Source organism: Symphalangus syndactylus, chromosome 20 (genome assembly GCF_028878055.3).
Source record: "Symphalangus syndactylus isolate Jambi chromosome 20, NHGRI_mSymSyn1-v2.1_pri, whole genome shotgun sequence".
NCBI lineage: Eukaryota > Metazoa > Chordata > Mammalia > Primates > Hylobatidae > Symphalangus > Symphalangus syndactylus.
Genome location: NC_072442.2, coordinates 36,213,915 through 36,235,206, shown reverse-complemented (window position 1 = coordinate 36,235,206; position 21,292 = coordinate 36,213,915). Strand labels below are relative to the sequence as shown.

The 21,292-nt window shown below is 44.6% G+C and overlaps 1 protein-coding gene across 5 annotated transcripts in view; it reads right to left on the bottom strand.

Annotated features, from left to right (window-relative positions):
* The window catches only part of FAM117A (family with sequence similarity 117 member A), a 79,534-nt gene that overhangs the window by 20,054 nt on the left and 38,188 nt on the right, over positions 1-21,292 (bottom strand). For 4 of the 5 annotated variants that reach the window (XM_055258141.2, XM_055258144.2, XM_055258139.2 and 1 more), the window contains one exon: positions 1,616-1,785. The exons of the other annotated variant lie outside the window; for it this stretch is intronic. In XM_055258141.2, the coding sequence (XP_055114116.1) occupies positions 1,616-1,785 (170 nt within the window). The remainder of the gene's footprint in view (positions 1-1,615; positions 1,786-21,292) is intronic. 5 annotated transcript variants of the gene reach the window in all.

Genomic DNA, 21,292 nt, shown 5'->3' with positions numbered 1-21,292 from the left:
TGGCTGTCTGTTTACTGGCCCTCATAGAACTGGAATCTAGACTCATGGAGGCCAAATCTTGTCCTCATTTCCTTATTCTTCATTCCAACATGCCAAGAACAGTACTGGGCATTCAAACATTCACCAACAACATTTGAAAATGGATCGCATTAACAAAATAAATAAAGGAAAGAAACTGACATGATGTGGTCAAAAGAGGTATCAAGCACTTTCTCGTGTCATTTGGCCATCAAGCCACCTACACGGAGGCAGACCAGGCACTCTCCACCCAGTTTGCAAAGGAAGAGCTGACTTGCCCGATGTCCCCCGGGATGAAGGGCTGACTCGGACCCTCATGTCCTAGTCACCCTGTTTCTGCCTATCTCGAAATAACTCATTTGCTCTGAAGATGAACAAGAATGCGTTTAAACTGCATCAAAAGGGAGATTTGACTCTTAACAACTTAGCTGCTAAAAATGAAGTCCTGAATCAGATTAAGAAATGTCTGTATAATTTCACATATGAGATATGTTCATGCTCAGGCCGATGCTAGCTTATCCAAAAATTGATAAATGAACTGGATGATCTGCAGAGATTCTTTCCAAGCTTGGGATTCTTAATGAAAAGACTGTCTTAATGAAAGTACTGAAGGAGAGGAAGCTGGCTCCCCAGTCCTTGAATGGGTACACTGAAATCCCAGTCGGGGCTGCTGGCAAGGAAGAATTCTCCATTATCTGAGAACTTCTCATTCCTATGGCTCCAATGAGATCTATTCTGGCTCAGCGTACTTTTTGGCCACTTCTTTGGGAAATACAAACTCAATAGAATGTTGGCCTTGGTTTAATTTTAGCAAGGTAAGGTAAATCTCATTTTTTTTCTTTTTTTTTTGAGATGGAGTCTTGCTCTGTCACCAAGGATGGAGTGCAATGGTGCAATCTCAGCTCACTGCAACCTCTCCCTCCAAGGTTCAAGCGATTCTCCTGCCTCAGCCTCCCGAGTAGCTGGGATTACAGGCGCCCACCACCACACCCAGCTAATTTTTGTATTTTTAGTAGAGACGGGGTTTTGCCATGTTAGCCAGGCTGGTTTCAAACTCTTGACCTTAGGCAATCTGCCTGCCTAGGCCTCCGAAAGTGCTGAGATTATAGGCATGAGCCACTGCGTCCGGCCTAAATCTCATTTTTTAAAAAGCTAGAATAAACTCTAAAGTCAGCTGTTGATTACCCCGACACAAATACTCAAAGCTAAACTGAAAAACCCAGATTGACTTCTCTCTTCCACAGGCAGGTGGAATGCAAACTCATTTCCATATAAGTTTACAAAGAAAAACAGGGTGGTAAATTAGCAGGGCGTGGTGGCAGGCACCTGTAATCCCAGCCACTTGGGAGGATGAGGCACGAGAATCACTTGAACCCGGGAGGCAGAGGTTGCAGTGAGCCAAGATCGCACCACTGCACTCCAGCCTGGGTGACAAAAGGAAACTCTGTCTTAAGAAGATAAAACATTACATGGATAATATGTACGACCAAAACCCAAGACAAATCATCGCAACGACTTGAGGAAGACCAAAGGCCTCCTCAGCCAGCTCTCCCGCCCCATCCTTATCCCTTATCCCATCAGGAGAGAGCTTCATTACCTGGGTGGCCTTGTCATTGGTGCAGCAGGTGAAGGCCCCATCAGCATCTCGTGGCCACTGGCCCAGAAGGTAGGAGCTGAGGATGGTGTCCAGGGAGAATGTACGCCGGACCTGAAGTGGCTGAGGCCTACACACTGACTTTTCTGGGGCCACCGAGCATGGGACGCTGGCTGCAAGAGAACACAGCCCGCACACCTTGCCATCAGCATGGAGGAAGGAGACGTGGCAATCACCTTCCTCTTCTAAGAGATGTGGCCTGCCTGCCCCGTCTTCACTCATATCCACCGCTGTCCTAAAAGAATTTGAAGCAGCCTGAAACAGCACATATGGTCTGACAAGGGCTTTCCTGACCTACTCAGCCAGCCTTTATCATGGGAAACAATTTATACCATTTTACTTTGGACTTGGATGTTACTTTATAAATGTCCTCTATCCTTTTCCTGCTCCGAGTGGACTATGAACTGTGAACTCCTAGATCTCCACACTGAGTTTCCTGAGAGCAGCACTGTTTCCCATCATTAAAGGTAAAACTCTAAGTGGATAAAAAACAAAATTTTCTTCCATCTTTTATCTCCTGCCCTTCTTCCTCCCTTCAGCACCTTTGCAGGGCTTAGGCACTGCACAAATTCATCCCCTTAACTGAAGACCTCCTCTTCCTCTTCATACTTCCTTCAGGACTGGTTAGCTCCCCAGGGAACCCCAGTGGCTGACATACTGGAACAACTTTCAATTTTCAAGGATTGAGGAATCTAGTTTACGGAAACATCCAAGTTTTTTGCTTCTCTCCTCTGTCTCTGACTTCTATCTAAATGGGACAAAAATAAAGCAATTATAAATCCATTCATAGGCCGGATGGTGGTGGCTCATGCTTGTAATCCCAGCACCTTGGGAGGTGGGCAGATCACTTGAGGTCAGCAGTTTGAGACCAGCCTGGCTAACATGGTGAAACCCTGTCTCTACTAAAAATACAAAAATTAGCCAGGCATGGTGGCAGGTGCCTGTAATCCCAGCTACTCAGGAGGCTGAAGCATGAGAATTGGTTGAACCTGGGAGGTGGGGGCTGCAGTGAGCCAAGATCGCACCACTGCACTCCAGTCTGGGTAACAGAGGAAGATTCTGTCTCAAAAAATAAATTAAATAAATAAATCCATTCATTTATTTTTACTTTGGTTAAAGCTTTCTAGAAGGAGGTAAAAGTTGAAACTGTGGATAAAATGTAAGGGTACTGGCATCATTTGGAAGTTGCAATCATCTAAGTTGCCCCTGTTTTCCATGGCCACATTCAAAACACTCTACTATCTTAAGATCTATGGCCGGGCGCGGTGGCTCATGCCTGTAACCCCAGCACTTTGGGAGGCCGTGGCAGGTGGATCATGAGGTCAGGAGATTGAGACCATCCTAGCTAACATGGTGAAACCCCACCTCTACTAAAAATACAAAAAAATTAGCCAGGCGTGATGGCAGGCTCCTGTAGTCCCAGTTACTTGGGAGGCTGAGGCAGGAGAATGGCGTGAACCCAGGAGGCAGAGCTTGCAGTGAGCCAAGATAGCGCCACTGCAGTCCAGCCTGGGCGAAAGAGTGAGACTGCGCCTCAAAAAATAAATAAATAAATAAATAAAAATTAAAAAAAAAAAAAAGACACTAAAAGGTTGGCAGTTCCTCAAAAAGTGAAACATAGAATTACCATATGACCCAGCAATTCCACTCCTAGGTATATACCGACAAAGAACCGAAAGCAGGGACTTGAAGCATTTTTCACAATAGCCAAAAGGTGGGAGCAACCCGAGCATCCACGAACAGAGAAACGGATAAACAAATGCAGCACATCCATACTGTGGAATACTATTCAGTCTTCAAAAGGAAGGCAATTCTGACACACGCTACAATACAGATGATGCTGAGTTAAGTAAGCAAGACAAAAGGACAAATATTGTGTTTTTCTTGAGGTATCTAGAATAGGCAAATTCATAGGGACAAAAAAATAGAATAGACTTTACCAAGGGCTTAGGAGGAGGAGGGGGAGTAGGAGTTATTGTTTAATGGATACACAGTCTCTGTTTGAGATCATGAAATTCAGGTTCTGGAAATGGACCCTGGTTATGGTTGCACAACATTGTAAATGTATGTAATACCAGTGAACATAAGCTTTTATGGTTAAAATAGTAAGTATATATTTTACTACAATAAAAAAAAGGACACTGACTGACCAGTATGGTGAAACCTCATCTCTACTAAAAATACAAAAATTAGCTGGGCGTGGTGGCACGCACCTGTAATCTCAGCTACTTGGGAGGCTGAGATAGGAGAATTGCTTGAACCCGGGAGGCGCAGGTTGCAGTGAGCTGAGATCGTGCCACTGCACTCCAGCCTGGGCAACAGAGCAAGACTCCATCTCAAAAAAAAAAAAAAAAAGATACTAACAATACTACCTCCATTCTCCAAATTCACTGAAGCATTTACATACCTTTTGCCATAGTTGTAATCAGTAGGAAATGTGCTATATTATGTTCTGCCTGGTTCCACCTATTTCATATACCTTTTCCCATGTATTAACAATCTACATATTTGTTATTTTAAAAGACTGTGTAATATTCCTTCACTAGTTTGCTTAGCCATTCTCATATTTTTGTCTTTTTTTTTTTTCTATTTTTTGAGTCAAGGTCTCACTGTGTTGCCCAGGCTGGTCTTGAACTCCTGGGCTCAAGTGATCTTCCTGCCTTGGCCTCCCAAAGTGCTGGGATTATAGGCATGAGCCACTACATCTGACCCGTTCCTATATTTTTGAACATTTGAGGGATTCCTCTCCAATTTGGATATCAAAAATGTTACTATATGGCCAACTTTTACTCTGTTTTTATTTAATCCCTGGCATAGTTCTAGATCATCTCACTCAGCCATCGTATATGTGCTTATTTAAAACAAGTGAATAATTTATAACTACAACAGTAGTAAGTGTGAACTGTAGAAAAGTCAGGAAATATATAAATATAAACAAACAGAAAAAAAACCCTCAACTCTCAACACCCAGAGATAACAAATGTTATGAGAAATATAAACTTACAGGTCTTACCTCTTCTGTGTGTGTGTGTGTATGTGTGTGTGTATATATATGCTTTACAATTTAAAATGGGATTTATACTGTACGTATTGTTTTGCTATATGTTTTTACCTTATAAACATCTTTCCAAATCAATATATATTGATGTAAAACACATCATTTAAAATGATCTTAACATTCCTAGGTTAAACCTCTTCAAAGGCTCTCTTTCTTTTTTTTTTTTTTTTTTTTTTGCTTTGAGACGGAGTCTCGCTTTGTCGCCCAGGCTGGGGTGCAGTGGCACAAGCTCGGCTTACTGCAAGCTCCGCCTCCTGGGTTCACGCCATTCTCCTGCCTCAGTCTCCCAAATAGCTGGGACTAGAGGCGCCCGCCACCATGCCCGGCTAATTTTTTTGTATTTTTAGTAGAGACAGGGTTTCACCATGGTCTTGATCTCCTGACCTCATGATCCGCCTGCCTCAGCCTCTCAAAGTGCTGGGATTACAGATGTGAGCCACTGTACCCGGCCCAAAGCCTCTCTTTCAAAGATGGAGGTAAAGCCATAGGAGAATTGCTTGAACCCGGGAGGCGCAGGTTGCAGTGAGCTGAGATCAAAGATGGAGGTAAAGCCTTCATGTTCTGGTCCCACTTACCTGTCCTTTATACCTCACTCTTCCTTAAGGTCGCTAAATCTCAGACAAACTATACTGCATACCATTTCCCACCCACCTGTCCTTTATACCTCACTCTTCCTTAAGGTCGCTAAATCTCAGACAAACTATACTGCATACCATTTCCCACCCATGTCCCAAGCCTTCCCTCCTCTGAGATTTTGCATGGGCCCAGGGTTAAAATCTGTTCACCTGTCAGGGCCAGCTTTACTGCCTCCACTCCACCAAGCCTTCTGCATCCACTGGAATCCCCTGGAAGCAATGTCTTGGAATTTTCTGTTTCCTCAGTACTTTGTACTCTTCTACTAATGAGTACCTTCTCTTGAGGAATAGGGTATTTGTAACTCCTAGATAATAAACAGCCTGAGGCCAAGGGCAGGCTCTGTGTATCCCCCACAATGTCTAAAGCATAGGGCTGGCAATTGGGAGGCACCTAATATTTGAATAAAATTGAAAAACATTCACAAGAAGGGTCAACTGGCTCTACTTTTACCAGGGGTTCTGACTTTGCATGCGTGTTCAACACACCCAGTTGGAGTAAAGATCCCATAGCTGCTTGTCTTTTTTTCTCTCTCTGAGGCTCAGGAAGGCCCAACCTCTTTCCTACCCTTCCTGCAACCTTGTTGCCTAGTAAGTTGGTGACAGGCACGCTGGGTTCAAGGCACAACTTTATCTCTACACCAGCATTTCAACCACTCATTTTCCTAACCTGGGTTTAAAATCAAAAGATAGCAATCCAGATATTTCTGGGAGCTTCTGACCCACATCAGCAGCCAGCTCAGGCCCAAATGCTGTCCTACGGGCCTCCAAAACTGTCTATTAGAGTACAGTGACAAGGCAGGGACTCTGCAAAGCGGATTTACAAAATTACATGACAGATAACCAAAGAGGCAGATGGGCCACGGACGAGCAAGTGATTGGCATAAGGGGTAGGATCTCATAATCCTAAAGGCTGCTTCATCACGTTTTCGAAGGAAAAGGAGTGGGACTCCAAGGCTGAGGGATAAGTGACAGGAGAAAGGTTTCCTGGAGCTGCTTCTCCCATGCCTTCATCTGAAGTCTCTGCAAAAATCTCTTTTAGATTCTTTCCTTACTGAGACCCTAAAGCTATCTCGTGTTTACGTTGTGCTTTCAAGTTTTGCCCCATCCCCACAAAGTACTTTGGTGTGCTGTAATCTTTTACTCTCCTGTCAGCTGTAAAAGGGGATGGGGAAAGACTGTCAAGGAAGACTAAGGCACAAAGAAGCTTAGTCTCTGATTAGACTCCTTCCCTCTGTAAGTCAGCAGCAGTCCCAGATCTAAATCCAAGCCTCCTTCCTCCTAAATCACTCTTCCAACAACTCACTGAGGCTCACATCCCTCTTCTATCAGGGACACCCTCTGAGGCTGCTGGGACACCTGCCTAGACACCTGGAGGATGAATTGCTTTTTTATTAATAGCTTCTTTTTAGCACCTAACGGAGGAGATGGCAGGCCCAATCCTATTGTCTCCAATGACCTATTTTTTGTTTTGCTTTTGTTTGTTTCTTGAGGAAGCCTTTGAAACTTGAAGGACTCTATTATCTCCTAGGGATAACTTTAACCCATTTTATATTAGTTTCCATCACTCTTCATATCCTACCCTATTCAATGAATTCAATCTCTAGGACAATAATCATAGGTGGTACTTTGCTCCCAGTACTCACAGGGCTGGGGAGCACCCAAATTCCTGGAATGTGATGTGAGAATCCAACCAACGCATTTTGGTAAACTCTACATTCTTTCTGGCTCCCTCTGACCAGTTATCCATTAAGAGTCTGGACTTGGTGGGTCCTGACTTGTTCCTCCATATACAAAAAATGTCACACAAATAGCAGAAAAGAAAGAAAAGGGGGAAAAAAGGAGGGAGGGGAAAGGATTGAGGAGAAACCAAGGAACCCCCAATCCAGAATCTGCAGCTCCTGACTCCCTCTCCCCTGGCAGACATGCAAGGATCTTACTACATCTAAATCAAACAGGAGGACTTGCCTCAGTTTCTTTTTCTTAAATGAAGAGACAGCTGGGCCTCAGCCTTATTTCCACAGAGGCCACATCCTGGCGCAGGGTGCTGGCACAGTGCCTCGCTGGCCACGAGATGACAGAATTACCTTCTGTCTCAGAGCCCTTAGCAAGGCTCCACTACCCTCCCAACTCTCCAAATTCTTGGCATGTCCCAGCTCTTTTGAGGAGACTAAAATACCATATTTCCTTTAAGCCTAGGAAATAAGGGAGGAGACTTTTTTAAAAAATTAGATTTTAATAGTTTAAAAAAAACTACCACTTATTTCACAAACGTCCTCGCAAGTGGTTTGGTAAGCACTTGCTTCTTTGGACATCAAAATTGGTTAAGGGCTAAACCAAGGTGTCAAATTTCCCCCAAATGCAACATAAACCAAAGCCAAAATGAGACAATGACATGTCTCGTGCCATCCTTGAAGGGGCTGCAGGCTGGTGCAGCGTGGCCGCCCCGATATCTAGTAGGAGCTAAGAGGTGGGGAGGGTAGGTCTGACTACAGCCAATGCCACCCAACCTCATTGGGCTTGCTCTCCCTCTGGCCTAAGTTACCTCTGAGGGATGTTATAAAGAAATGAAGAGATCCAAATACACTTTAAAGCCTTAGTTAGAAAGATTATGTCAAATCAATTAATGTCCTTTAGGATTGAAGGTGTAGGTGAAGGAGTCTGGAAAGAGGAGACTACCCAAAGATGTGCAGAGTAAGCCCTAGTCCCTCCATCCATAGGCCTACACTCTCCTGGGCCCCTGGAAAGATGCCCATTTTTAATGTCAAAGCCCTTTCCTTTACTAGTAACAGTCTAACCCAGGAATAAGTGATGCAGGATAGAATACAAAGCTGCTTGCAGACCGGGACATCAGCAGCTTCAGGTCAACACTTAAGTTCTGCTGCCCAGTGAGATTGACCTCAACAGAGAACGTCCCCTAAGAAATCTTCTAGGCGAGGGCAACCTGCTCGGGTCCCCTTCCACACTGTGGAAGCTTTGTTCTTTCGCTCTTTGCAATAAATCTTGCTACTGCTCAAAAAAAAAAAAAAAAAAGAGAAATCTTCTAGGTGAGCCTAGTTGAGATAGAGGCTCTTGGGTTTATCCTCCATGAGCATACCGGAAAGATCTGGGCATCAGGTTCTGCCCTGCACTTATGTGATTATTGTTAAAGGAGAAGCAGCATTGAGAAGTCACAACGGTTGCTTGTGGTTGGAAGATGAACTGGTTTCATTTCTGGAAAGTACCCCTCTCAGATTTAGGAAATAGGGGAGGGAAATACGACAATAGGCTTCCCTATCAGAGAAGAGAAACCCATATCATGACAGGCCATGACAAAGCAGCAGGCTGTTGGGGCACCGGCTGGGTGGCTGCAGGAGGGTGGAGTGTCCTGTTTACAGCACCGTGGGGTATTATCAGCCCATTGCATGCAGCAGCCTCCACAGCCCAACCACCTGGTGAAGCACCCTGGCACCAGGCCAGGCCATTTCACCATGCAGCTGAGCAGTGGCGGATGCTTTGGTTCTTGGGCAACGGCAAATGGAAAAAACAAAACAGCACACACAGGAGATAAGAAGCCTTAGGTGCTATCTTCCAGAGCCACTTGGTCCTGTCTCACAACTGCTAGACTAGTATGGCTTTAGAGAGAGGGAGCTATGAGTGGAGAGGGCCAGCAGTCAAGTATCTGCCTGTTGGGGGAAAGTCAACACGGCAGAAGGCACACAAAAGGCAGATAAGACAATGAACCCAGAGCAAAAGATGGGCCTGGCACACTGCAGCAGACTGATGCCTTCGGTAAGCAGATTTTTTTTTTTTTTTTTGAGATGGAGTCTCAGTCTGTCCCTCAGGCTGGAGTGCAGTGGCGCGATCTCGGTGCTCACTGCAAGCTCAGCCTCCAGGGTTCACGCCATTCTCCTGTCTCAGCCTCCCGAGTAGCTGGGACTACAGGCGCCTGCCACCGCGCCCGGCTAATTTTTTGTATTTTTAGTAGAGACGGGGTTTCACCGTGTTAGCCAGGATGACCTTGTGATCCGCCCACGATGGCCTCCCAAAATGCTGGGATTACAGGCGTGAACCACTGCACCCAGCCTGGTAAGCAGATTTTGAGCACTCACTACGAGCCATCTGTCTGTGATAAACACTGGAGGAGTAAGACAAGAACCTGCTGATGAGATTGAAGTAAGCAAGGCTGATGCAAATTATCTCTAAGTGCCAGGCTACCAGGCACGACCCCTAGAGGATACTCCCCCAGGAAATACTTCTTGAGAAGGACCACCAATTTGTCTCTGCTATTCCCAATATCCCTTGCTGAAAATCAGCTCAGGCCTGACCACACCAGCCTATCTCCCCCAAAGGTGCCTAAAGGAGAAGGGTGACAGCTCTTAGAAGGAGGGCAGGAATGGCATTAGAGGAAAGACAGTAGATAATGCAGGAACTGAGGCATTGTGGCTGCTCTTCTCAGCATGACCAGAGATAGACTGTGGGGTAGAGGCTTAGCAATTTACAAGGGGAAATGAGCCCCTGACCAGTGGGTTCTGGCTGGGCATCTAGGGGGCATGCTCCACTTATTTCACTATCCTTGGGGTGATATAGGAGAGAAAAGCCTGTGAAATAAAGACAAGGCTACTCTCCACCCATCGTAGTTATCCCAAAATACCCAAGAAGGACTACAGAAGGAAAATGAGAGGCAGCCAATGAGATCTTACACATGGCAAAAACTCAACAACTAGCTGGTTCAACAAACAAGTTATGAGTCATTTTCTCATGGCATCAAGACTTGAAGCATTATTAGCACTAGTCTTCTCATTTCCCCTGTTTTTTGTTTTTATTTTTTATTTTTTTATCTCACCTCTCCCTTTAAAGAGAAAATAACTTATTATAATAACAGAAACTATGCACGTTAGAAGAAAGAAGAAAATGCAGATAAACAAAAACTGAAAATGACCAACTATGCATGCCCGCACTCAGAGATCACCACTTTGCTCACCAATCCTGATCTCTTTCCATGCACGAGCCTGCATATGTATTTTTAGTAAAATGAGGTCATATTATACATGCTTTTCTACAACCTGTTTTTTTTCAGTCAGTGATCTTCACTTAAGGAGGAGAAGGTCAGAGCAGCATGGTTAGACACAGGAGGAACAGATCCTGTCCTGTCCTGTCCTAGTTGTGATAAAGCATTTCTGTTAGAGGGAAATGTTAATCTGGAGTAGAAGAGCAAAGTAAAACAGAAATTCAGAATTTCTAAACATTTCCCTAATAACAGATTTGCAGTAAGCACGGGAAGTTCCTCCTAGCAGCTTCACAGGGATTATTTTTCTATTTCAGCACATTTGTTGGGATTAAATAGGGCAGGCCGTCTTCTGAGCTCCCTGTGGTCCAGTGCTGCTTAACTGCTTAACTAGGGATGGGTGGGTTTTGTGGGGAAGTTGTGGCGAAACTGAAATTTCCAATATGACTGTACAAGAGTTAGAAGCCCTCCTTGGAAAGCCCAAGGAGACCTCATCCATCCCAGCTGAAAAAATTAAATCTGGAGCTCCAAACACTTCTTTCAACAACACTTCTTTCAATAGCTATCCTTAACAGGTAGAAGAAACTAAAGAAACTACATTAGAAAAAAAGAAGAAAAATGATAATATCCCATGTTATCCCTACCAATAAGACTACCCCAAATGAAAAAAGCGTGACGATATTTGTACACACATGAAAAACTTCTCAGCCAGGCTCTCAATTAATTACTGACTCCATATTTAAGCGTACAGCTTAAGTGAGAGCCACTGAAAGCATTTCTGGCTGTGTGTCCGACTTCCCAAGATGCAGACCACATCTGTAGGCAGCTGGAGAGACAGGCCAAGAGAAACCCTTCTGGAGATGTCATTGTGGGAAAAAAATAAGGAATACATTGGCTCTTTTTAACAGCAAGGAGAAAAAGGGTGAACCCAAAGTCTATGTGTGTATATAAAAGGAGTAGACAGCAGTTACTTAGACATTTGTTCAATTCTTAAGAAGCTGCAGTTAGAAGAAAAGGAAGTGGTGTGAACTTTTCACCTTTTATCTGAATTCTCTGAAGAGGAGTTCTGTAGGATTTCAACATTCTTAAAACAAAGCACTAGCAGTTACTGATTGGAACATACTTTCCTTTGGGATCTACATGGCCTTTGCAAGAATAGCATAAATAGCACATAGCTAGCCCCCTATCTCTAAAAAAAAAATCCTTACTCCATGGTTATTTGGGAGTGATGGGTTTCTGGAGGGCTGTTTTAAACTCAAAGGACAGGCATAAACCCTTTGTATCTTCACTTCTCACAGGAATCTGATTCCCATCAAGTGGGAAAGAAATCATGAAGCCCAGTCAGCTCTTAGGTAGTGTTTTAAGTAAGGTGAAGGAAAAACAAAGATTAGGGAAGTTCAAAGACAAAAAGTCCTACAAGAGGACAACCATGATTGAAACTGTACTCTGATTTCTGTTCTGGATATGTGCACCCCCACAAGCTCATGAATTCTCTTATGGAAGAGGGGGCTGAGCTTCCAAGGTGATGCAGGGCCTATGACACACCCCCATGTAGACAGGTGAACTGATTTCTCCAAGGTCATAGAGCAAACTGAGACCTTTTATTACCCAAACAGAAGATTTCTGAAAGTACATTTCCTACCCTGTGTTTTGTTATCAGACTCAACTATGTCATGACCTCCTGGCACCCTTGGTTCAGGAACTACTCCATGGGTTGGAAGGGTCTATTCCTTTCCCTTGCTAGAAACCAGGATGATCACACCTGGGTCTCAGGAACACTAGTATACCCATTGGGCATGTTGGGTGGGCCAAGGTAGGAAGAGAACAATTTAAAAATGAGGAATTGGCCAGGAGTGGTGGCTCCTACCAGTAAGTCCAGCACTTTGGGAGGCCAAGGCAGGAGAATCACTTGAGTCCAGGAGTTTGAGACTGGCCTGGGCAACATAGCAAGACTCCACCTCTACAAAAAAGAAAAAATAGGCTGGACGCGGTGGCTCACACCTGTAATCCCAGCACTTTGGGAGGCTGAGGCGGGCGGATCATGAGGTCAGCAGATCGAGACCATCCTGGCTAACACAGTGAAACCCCGTCTCTACTAAAAATACAAAAAAATTAGCTGGGCATGGTGGCGGGTGCCTGTAGTCCCAGCTACTTGGGAGGCAAGGCAGGAGAATGGCATGAACCGGGGAGGTGAAGCTTGCAGTGAGCCAAGATTGCGCCACTGCACTCCAGCCTGGGCAACAGAGTGAGACTGTCTCAAAAAAATAAAAAAATAAAAAATAAAAACAAAAAAGAAAAAATTTTTTATTAGCTGGCATGGTGGCACGACATGCCTGTAGTCCTAGCTACTTGGGAGGCTGAGGTTGGGAGGATTGCTTGAGCCCGAGAGGTTGAGGCTGCAGTGAGCTATGATTGTGCCACTGCACTCCAGCCTGGGTGACAGTGAGACCCTGTCTTAAAAAAAAAAAAAAGGTTGGGGTGGGGGGTCCCTTTTCCAGTGAGGAAGGTAGAAAGCAAGTGAAAGAAGGAAAAGGAAATCAGAACAGGATTAGAGATAACTTTCAGATAATCAAAATAATTTCTGCTTTATGAACAAACCATGACTTATTTTTGGCTCCATTCAGCTTGCCTTCTCCCTGACTTAAACTGCCAGACAGCAGCATACAGTCATCATTCAGTATCCATCGGGGATTGGTTTCAGGACCTCCTGCAGATACCAAAAGCTATGGATGCTCAAGTCCCTCATATAAAATAGCGTAGTATTTGCATATGACCTATGCACATCCTCCCGAACACTTTATTATTTGTTTATTTATTTTTCTTTTGATTCAGGGTTTTGCTCTGTTGCCCATGCTGGAGTGCAGTGGCATGATCATAGCTCACTGCAACCTCAAACTCCTGGGCTCAAGTGATTCTCCCTCCTTGGCCTTGCAAAGTGCTGGGATTACAGGCATGACCCACCTCAGCCTCCCGGGTAGCTGGGATAACACCTGTCATCCCGGCACTCTGGGAGACTGGGGCAGGAGGATCACTTGAGCCCAGGAGTTTGAGACCAGTGTGGGCAACATAAAGAGACCATGTCTCTACAAAAAATTTAAAAATGTTTAAAATTTGGTGGTATGTGCCTGTAGGCCTAGCTACTTTGGAAGCTGAGGTGGGAAGATTGCTTGAGCCAAGGAAGTCAAAGCTGCAGTGAGCTGTGATCGCATCACTGCACTCCAGCCTGGGAGACAGAGCGAGACTCTGTCTCAAAAAACAAACAAACAAACAAACAGATAAGAAAAAATAAGTCTGTGCAATTTTTTCCAAGTATTTCTGATACTCAGTTGGTAGAACCCACAGATGCAGAACCCACAGATACAGAGGGCTGATGGTATATGTTTTAGCAACTGATACTCAAGTTAAAAACCTACAAACGTTGACAGAATTTGATGGCCCCATTTTGTTGCCTTCCCCCCGGTGATTTCAAAAGCCAAAAGACAATTTTTTGGTTATTCTTCTTTTGAACTGCTCATGTCAACACTCACATCTATTAGTGTTAATTCAGAACTGGCTTTATGCAACTCCCAGAGTAATATCTCTATCAGGAGGAGTTGTCAATAGATGCCAACACCACTGGGCCAAAGGTCATAGGGAACAGAAGATTTATATAATCCCAAAGTATTACCCCAGAAACCACTTACAAAGAGAATAATGTACTTTTATAGCCTAGGGGCTACCATACCACCTCAAGTGATCCTGACTAGCAGTGGACATTCTGGCATTATGTATCCCCTAAAGTGACATTTTATGAAGTACATAGCTTTATCCATGAGATGTTCTTTATCCATGAGATGTTCTTGTCAGAAATGTTTAACCTGAATCTAATCAGGCCCCAGATCTGACTTCCCATTTACAGGAAATACAGGGGATAGAGGAGCAAGTTAGATACCACCATGAGGAAACAGAAAAATCCAGTGTGGGACAACCAGAGACAATTGATGCCCACTTTTCAAAATGTTAGTCACAAAAAACAAATACAGCAAAACAAAGAAACAGGAGTGGGAAGTAGTTCCAGATTGAGAGACTTTTAAAACAGACATAACCAAAAGGGGACTTTGGCTGGGTTCTGATCAAAAACAAAAGAGCCATCAAAGGGGAAACTTGAAAATGGACTAAATGACATCTCTAGTCCATTTTTGCCTTTGGCAAAGCCACAATTACTTTTGCACCAACCTAATAGATGATGTCATTTCATTAGGTATAATGATGGTATTATGATTATGGAGAAGGATGTTTTTATTCTCAGGAGATGCCACTGTTATGAACTGACAAATGTCATGATATTTGCAACTTACTGTCAAATTGTGCACCCGAAAAAGTGCATATGGATGTACATACGTGCATATGTGGGTATGTCTAGACACACATATACATAAACAGAAGGAGAAAAGAGAGATGAGACCATTGTGGCAAAAGTTATCAATGAGTCTAGGTGAAAGATAAATAGGTAGACATTGTGCTTCTAACTTTTCTGTAGCTTTGAAACTTTCCAAAATAAAGTTGTAAGAAAAAAAAAATACTGGCTTCATTTAGGAAGACAAATTCAATTCACTCCTCAGCAAGGACCTAAACCCTTTAGTATTTCAACATTGGCAGGTTATAGCCAAATTCAACTGGGTCACTAGACCTCTAATTTGGGGGACTGAAGGTAGGCAAGAAATAAAAGCATGGATAAGGCTGAGGCAAGGAACTAAAAGTCACAAGATGTAAGTTAATGCAAAGTAGAATCAAGATACTAAGTGAAAGAGACACTAAACTAAATTAAGAAGTGTCATGTCATCCCAGGAGCAAGACCAAGACTATACGCAGAATTAAGAGCTTCCTATTAAGTCCAGAAACATGGCTGGAGTGGGATATAACCTCAGATATACACAGCCAAGTGGCCCCTCGGCATCCATTTGTCATGATTGCTCTTCAAAAAGAATGCAGAAACCAGTGAGATCCCAGAGACAGAGGTAAAAATGGCTAAACAGAGGGTAGCTTGATCCCAGGGGGGAAGGAAAGTGAATTAGAATGTATCGGTAGTCTTCCTTGCGGGTGCAAACATGAAGGATAGTAAAAAGGCTTTAGTTAGAATAGAGGGAGTCTAGCTAGATAGATAAAAGGTTGAATGAGGGTGGCTAGAATCTGCCTCTGAACAGCCCCAGGAAGAGATCATTACATGTCCCCAGCTGTCTCAGTATTTACCCTTGAAGACAGGAGACTGTACCCAGATGAATTTGGGCCTCCTCTAGTTCTAGAATTCCCCAACTATTAAAGGGTAAATAAGAGATGGCTACTGATCAATCAGCTAAATTGAAAGCTCAGAACCTATGCTATTACCTGGGGCAAGATAAGTAGAAAAAAAAAAAGGCACAAAGTCAAAGGGAGATTTGCTTTACCTAGGCTGATCAAACAGCTGTGTTATGGGCTCCCAGATGATCTCTTCCACCTCCTCCACCAAGCAGGAGAATATAAATAGCACTCAGTTTACCTGTGGCTAGCCACAAGCAGAAATCTGGTCATGACTGGGCAAGCTGGGAGTAACCACCAAGTAGACATGAACACTCAGAGGGCAGGTTTGCTCTCTCGCTACAGCTCACTAGGTTGGACTCTGTCAAGACCCTCTGCTCCTAACCCTGACTGATTCATTTTGCTTTGGGCTATGGGGAGGAAGTTGGGGGGCACTTATAAGGAATAATTATTCAAGTTCCTCAGGGCTAGGAAGGTCACAGTAATAGAATTTGCTCTGCCTTCAGGATCAAAGATCCTAGTAGAGTTATTCTTCTCAACCCCCCGCATCCTTGAAAATCTGTGTGAACCATCTCAACCCACTTGCAGAAAGTCTTCTCTGATCATCTCCAACTCCTTAGTTAAGCTCTATCTACTTCATGCCCCCAGCTTCAAAAAGAGGAGATACCTAAGAAACGACAACATCCCATCTAGTGGTTCCCTGCCTGGGCCCTGATATTTTGGAACAAACCTCAAATCAGTGGCAAATTCCCATGCTGAGTTCTAGCTGTGAAAGAACCCCAGAGTGCACTGCGTAACATTCCAGAGCAGACCCTGCTTTGAAGCCCTGGTCTTGCTGGTTGTTCAGATTTCCTAAGGGAAGCTCAAAGGTTATGTAGTGCCTCCAGGGTAAACCTAGTCTGAAAAGCAAGATTAGATGGCCCTTCCAGAAAAAGTGTTGAAGATATCATATTGGAAAGATTCCTCCTACCCTCAATATATGCTGATGGCTTCGTATCAGAAGGATGCTTATGAGGTTGCCTCTCCTGTGCTTCCAGAGGCAGAGGAGTGGGTGGCAACACCACTGGAAGGTAAGTTATACCCTTTTCCCCTGTATATGATGGGCTTTGGATCTGTTCTGAAATCAGGGTTGCTTAACAGTAATGTCACCTTCTTTTATAACTCAAGTAAAAAGGCTTATCCTCATGAAGCAAAAAAAATTGATCCAGGGAAACACTGGTACATTAATTACCAAGAAGTCCTAACCAAACCTCCAAGAACTAGAAGGTCCAGGCTCAGTTATCATGGTCCTCTCTGAGCAGACAGCATTGCCATTTGCACAGCAGCTCCAACACACATCTCTAAGCTTCAGACAACCCAACAGGAATTTGAGGGCAGCCTCTTCTCATCCTCCTGCGTCTTGCCCTGATTCTGGTTGTCAACTACCGGGCACTTACGTTAGAGGAGGAAAGAGCCTGAGAAATCAGAGAACGGTGGGGACAGTGTGTATAACTTCATCACTGCCTAAGGACAAACAGATTCTAAGTATATAAGCTAGGGTAACAATATAGTAAGTGCTCATGGATCTATTTCATACAACTAGCTGGGCCCCTGAAAAAAAAATCTTTTGATGACAACTTAACCATGGTCAGGATTAATTAAGTCTAAGGTACCTACAGGTAGGCATTTCAGATAAAGGATGCACTCTAAAACTAAAAATTTTCAGGAAAATGTTTTCTCTATGTTAAGAATTCGAGTGGGACACATTCATTCACTTACCCCCAACTCTGGCAGCTGGGGGAAAATATCAGTAAGCAAAAATGACAAGAATAATTCAAGGGCCTTCAAGGAGTACAGACAGATGCAAAACATGTGGTTTGGTGTGAGAGGAAAGGGGCCGGCACACAAGCGGCAGTGTCTGAACCTCTAGCTCTGTCTGCTTAGCAATGATTACCAGATCCACCCCTCCTTGGGCCCTGTGGTTAATGAAAGGTTTTCACTGACTGAAAATGAGCCATCTCTTTGTGCATGAAGTTGTAACTCCTGACCTACTTGATACAATGTGCTGCACTGAACCAGGTAACCTGCTCACTCACAAGGCGGTGGGTACAACCAATCGACTGGTACATAGCAGAGGAAAGCTGTCTGGCCTAGGCCTATACCTGGCATCACTTTGTAAACCAAACCCACTCCTTTTTCCCTCAGATCTCGACTATATATATATGAGGTAATAGTCCCCCATGGCTCTGGTGCAGCAGGGCCTTCCATTTTCATGTATTTTAAGAAATGAAGGCCAGGCACGGTGGCTCACGCCTGTAATCCTAGCACTTTGGGAGGCCAAGGTAGGCGGATCACAAGGTCAGGAGATCAAGACCATCCTGGCCAACATGGTGAAACCCCATCTCTATTAAAATACACAAAAAATTAGCCGGGCATGGTGGCACGCGCCTGTAGTCCCAGCTACTAGAGAGGCTGAGGCAGGGGAATCGCCTGAACCTGGAGGCGGAAGTTGCAGTGAGCCGAGATCGCGCCACTGCACTCCAGCCTGGTGACAGAGCAAGACTCTGTCGCAAAAAAAAAAAAAAAAAAAGAAAAAAAAAGAAATGGAGAGAGTTGAGGGCAGAACACAGTGAGAGTGTTTGTTAGCCTAAGGAAGCAGTTTCTCTAGAAGGTTCCTGGCCATCCTGAATATGCTCAGTGTGCTTCAGCATATAGCTGCAACCCTGCTGACTCCACTGCTGGGTAAATGTGAGGCATGGACTGGGCTGGGACACACAGCAGTGGGCACCCAATCAGCTCTCAGAATCTGACACCAGCCTGGTCCAGCTAGAGTAGTAAGGACCAGCTATGGTCTTCTAAGAGGTGGCCTACTATAACGGTCAATACCTGGGCCCACATCCTGCCTCCACCCCAATGTGCTATGTGAACTCAGACTGATCACTTAACTCCTCTGGGTGTCAGTTGTTCCATCTGTTAAATGGGGCGAGTAAGATATGTTATCAGGATGTAGAAGAAAATTTCCATTCCAGAGAACTCCTAGTGCAGTCAAATTAGTCTCACATAAATCCATGTGTTAAGTATCTTATTTGGAAATAACTTCAAATTTATAGATGCAAGAATAAGAACAGTATATAGAACACCCATATAATCTTTACACAGATTCGCCTATTAACAGCTGCCCCATTTGCTTTACCATTTGCTTTCTTCACATGCACTTTTTCTTACACATGCTCAAACACACCCACATGTCCACATGCAAGACACACACTCACATGCAGACACACACACACACACTTTCCTTCGTTGGGTTTCCTTGTGTGGTGTTCTATTTGAAAAGAACAGGGAACTACTGGAGGAGGGGAGGATCAAGATAAAGAGGAAGCGAAGGAAGCATACTATTTGGTGATGGTTCCACAGCTCTGTTCCTTTTTCTTTGTCTACAATGCCAACAGCAAGCACTCAGGTGTTCCTGCTTTAGAGATGAGCTATTACTGGCGGGTGTGGTGGCTCACGCCTGTAATCCCAGCACTTTGGGAGGCCGAGGCAGGCAGATCACCTGAGGTCAGGAGTTCGAGACCAGCCTGGCCAACATGGTGAAACCCCATCTCTACTAAAAATACAAAAATTAGCCCAGCGTGGTGGCATGCGCCTGTAATTTCAGCTACTCGGGAGGCTGAGGCAGGAGAATCGCTTGAACCCAGGAGGCAGAGGTTGCAGTGAGCCAAGATTGTGCCTCTGCACTCCAGCCTGGGCAACAAGAGCGAAACTCCATCTCAAAAAAAGATGAGCTATTACACGAACAGGTACCAGAAAAAGTGCTTGGTATATAAGATTATTAGTTACTACTTTTTTAAAAAACAACAAACCCCACAAAAAACAACAAAGCATTTATATGAACCATGGAAACAGCTTTATCATACAGAAGCATTTTTGTAATATTTGTTGTAATGGGATTTTACCTTGTGAAGTTGGGAAATAACTAGGAAAGAAAGGTTTCAGCTGGGTGCGATGGCACATGCCTATAATCCCAGCACTTTGGGAGGCCAAGGCAGGCGGATCACCTGAGGTCAGGAGTTTAAAACCAGCCTGCCCAACATGACGAAACCCTGTCTCTACTAAAAACACAAAAATTAGCCTGGTGTGGTGGTGTGTGCCTGTAATCCCAGCTACTTGGGAGGCTGAGGCAGAAGAATTGCTTGAACCCAGGAGGCAGAGGTTGCAGTGAGCTGAAACCACACCATTGCACTCAGCCTGGGTAACAAGAGCAATGTTTGTCTCCAAAAAAAAAAAAAAAAAAAAAGCCAGGCATGCTGGCTCACGCCTGTAATCCCAACACTCTGGGAGGCCCAGGCAGGTGGATCACGAGGTCAAGAGATCGAGACCATCCTGGCCAACATGGTGAAACCCCATTTCTACTAAGAAATACAAAAATTAGCTGGGCATGGTGGCATGCGCTTGTGGTCCCAGCTACTCGGGAGGTTGAGGCAGGAGAATCACTTGAACCAGGGAGGCGGAGGTTGCAGTGAGATGAGATCGCACCACTGTACTCCAGCCTGGCAACAGAGCGAGACTCGGTCTCAAAAATAAATAAATAAATAAATAAACAAGAAAGGTTTCACACAGCATATGGTTATTAGAATATTAACGACTTCTGGGCCAGGCGCAGTGGCTCACGTCTGTAATCCCAGCACTTGGGGAGGTTGAGGTGGGCAGATCACAAGGTCAGGAGTTTGAGACCAGCCTGGCCAATAATGGTGAAACCCTGTCTCTACTAAAAATACAAAAGAATTAGCCAGGCATGGTGGCGGGTGTCTATAATCCCAGCTACTCAGGAGGCTGAGGCAGGAGAATTGCTTGAACCCGGGAGATGGAGGTTGCAGTGAGCCGAGTTTGCACCACTACTGCACTCCAGTCTGGGCGACAGAGTGAGACTCCATCTCAAAAAAAAAAAAAAAAAAGACTTCTAGGCCAGATGCAACGGCTCACGTCTGCAATCCGAGCACTTTGGGAGGCTGAGGCAGGAGGATCACTTGAGCCCAGGAGTTTGAGACCAGCCTGAGCAACATAGTGAGATCCCATCTCTATTAAAAAAAAAAAATTCTATACAGAGTATGCTTTGGAGGTAAGAGTGGCTTGTAATCTACTTGGGAAGGTTAGATAACCTCTAAGAAGTCAATTCTCCGTGATACGTAGTCCCTAGATGGAGCTTTCTCCCAGAGTTCAAGGCCTTGCTATTTCCCTTACTGGGCACATGCCTGTCTCAGAAGAGCACTATCATACATTACAATGACTCCACTTTCAGTTAACCTAAAGCTAGGAGAGGGAGACAAGCTCAGACAGATCCTGCGCCCCCCAGGCTTCTTTCCCACTAGAAGTAGGGGGATGGTTACACCAGGGGTCCCCTATAGAGAGGACTAAGCTATTACCATGGCACACTGCCACTTGCATCTACCCCTGCCCCTGCCATAGGAACGCATCACCCACATGTATTCCCAGGTGCTCTTCTGGGTTTCACATCATCACACATAAGAAACCTTTTCCTGTAAGATCCATCTTCGCATGTCTCCCTAACACGGCCTTGCCCCAAGCTCAGTAACCATGACCACCCTACAGAGGCAGAAAAACCTGGTCTGCCTCCTATGTCCTATCTGTCCCTGGTTAGCTACTCATTCTACATGGAAATGGCATAT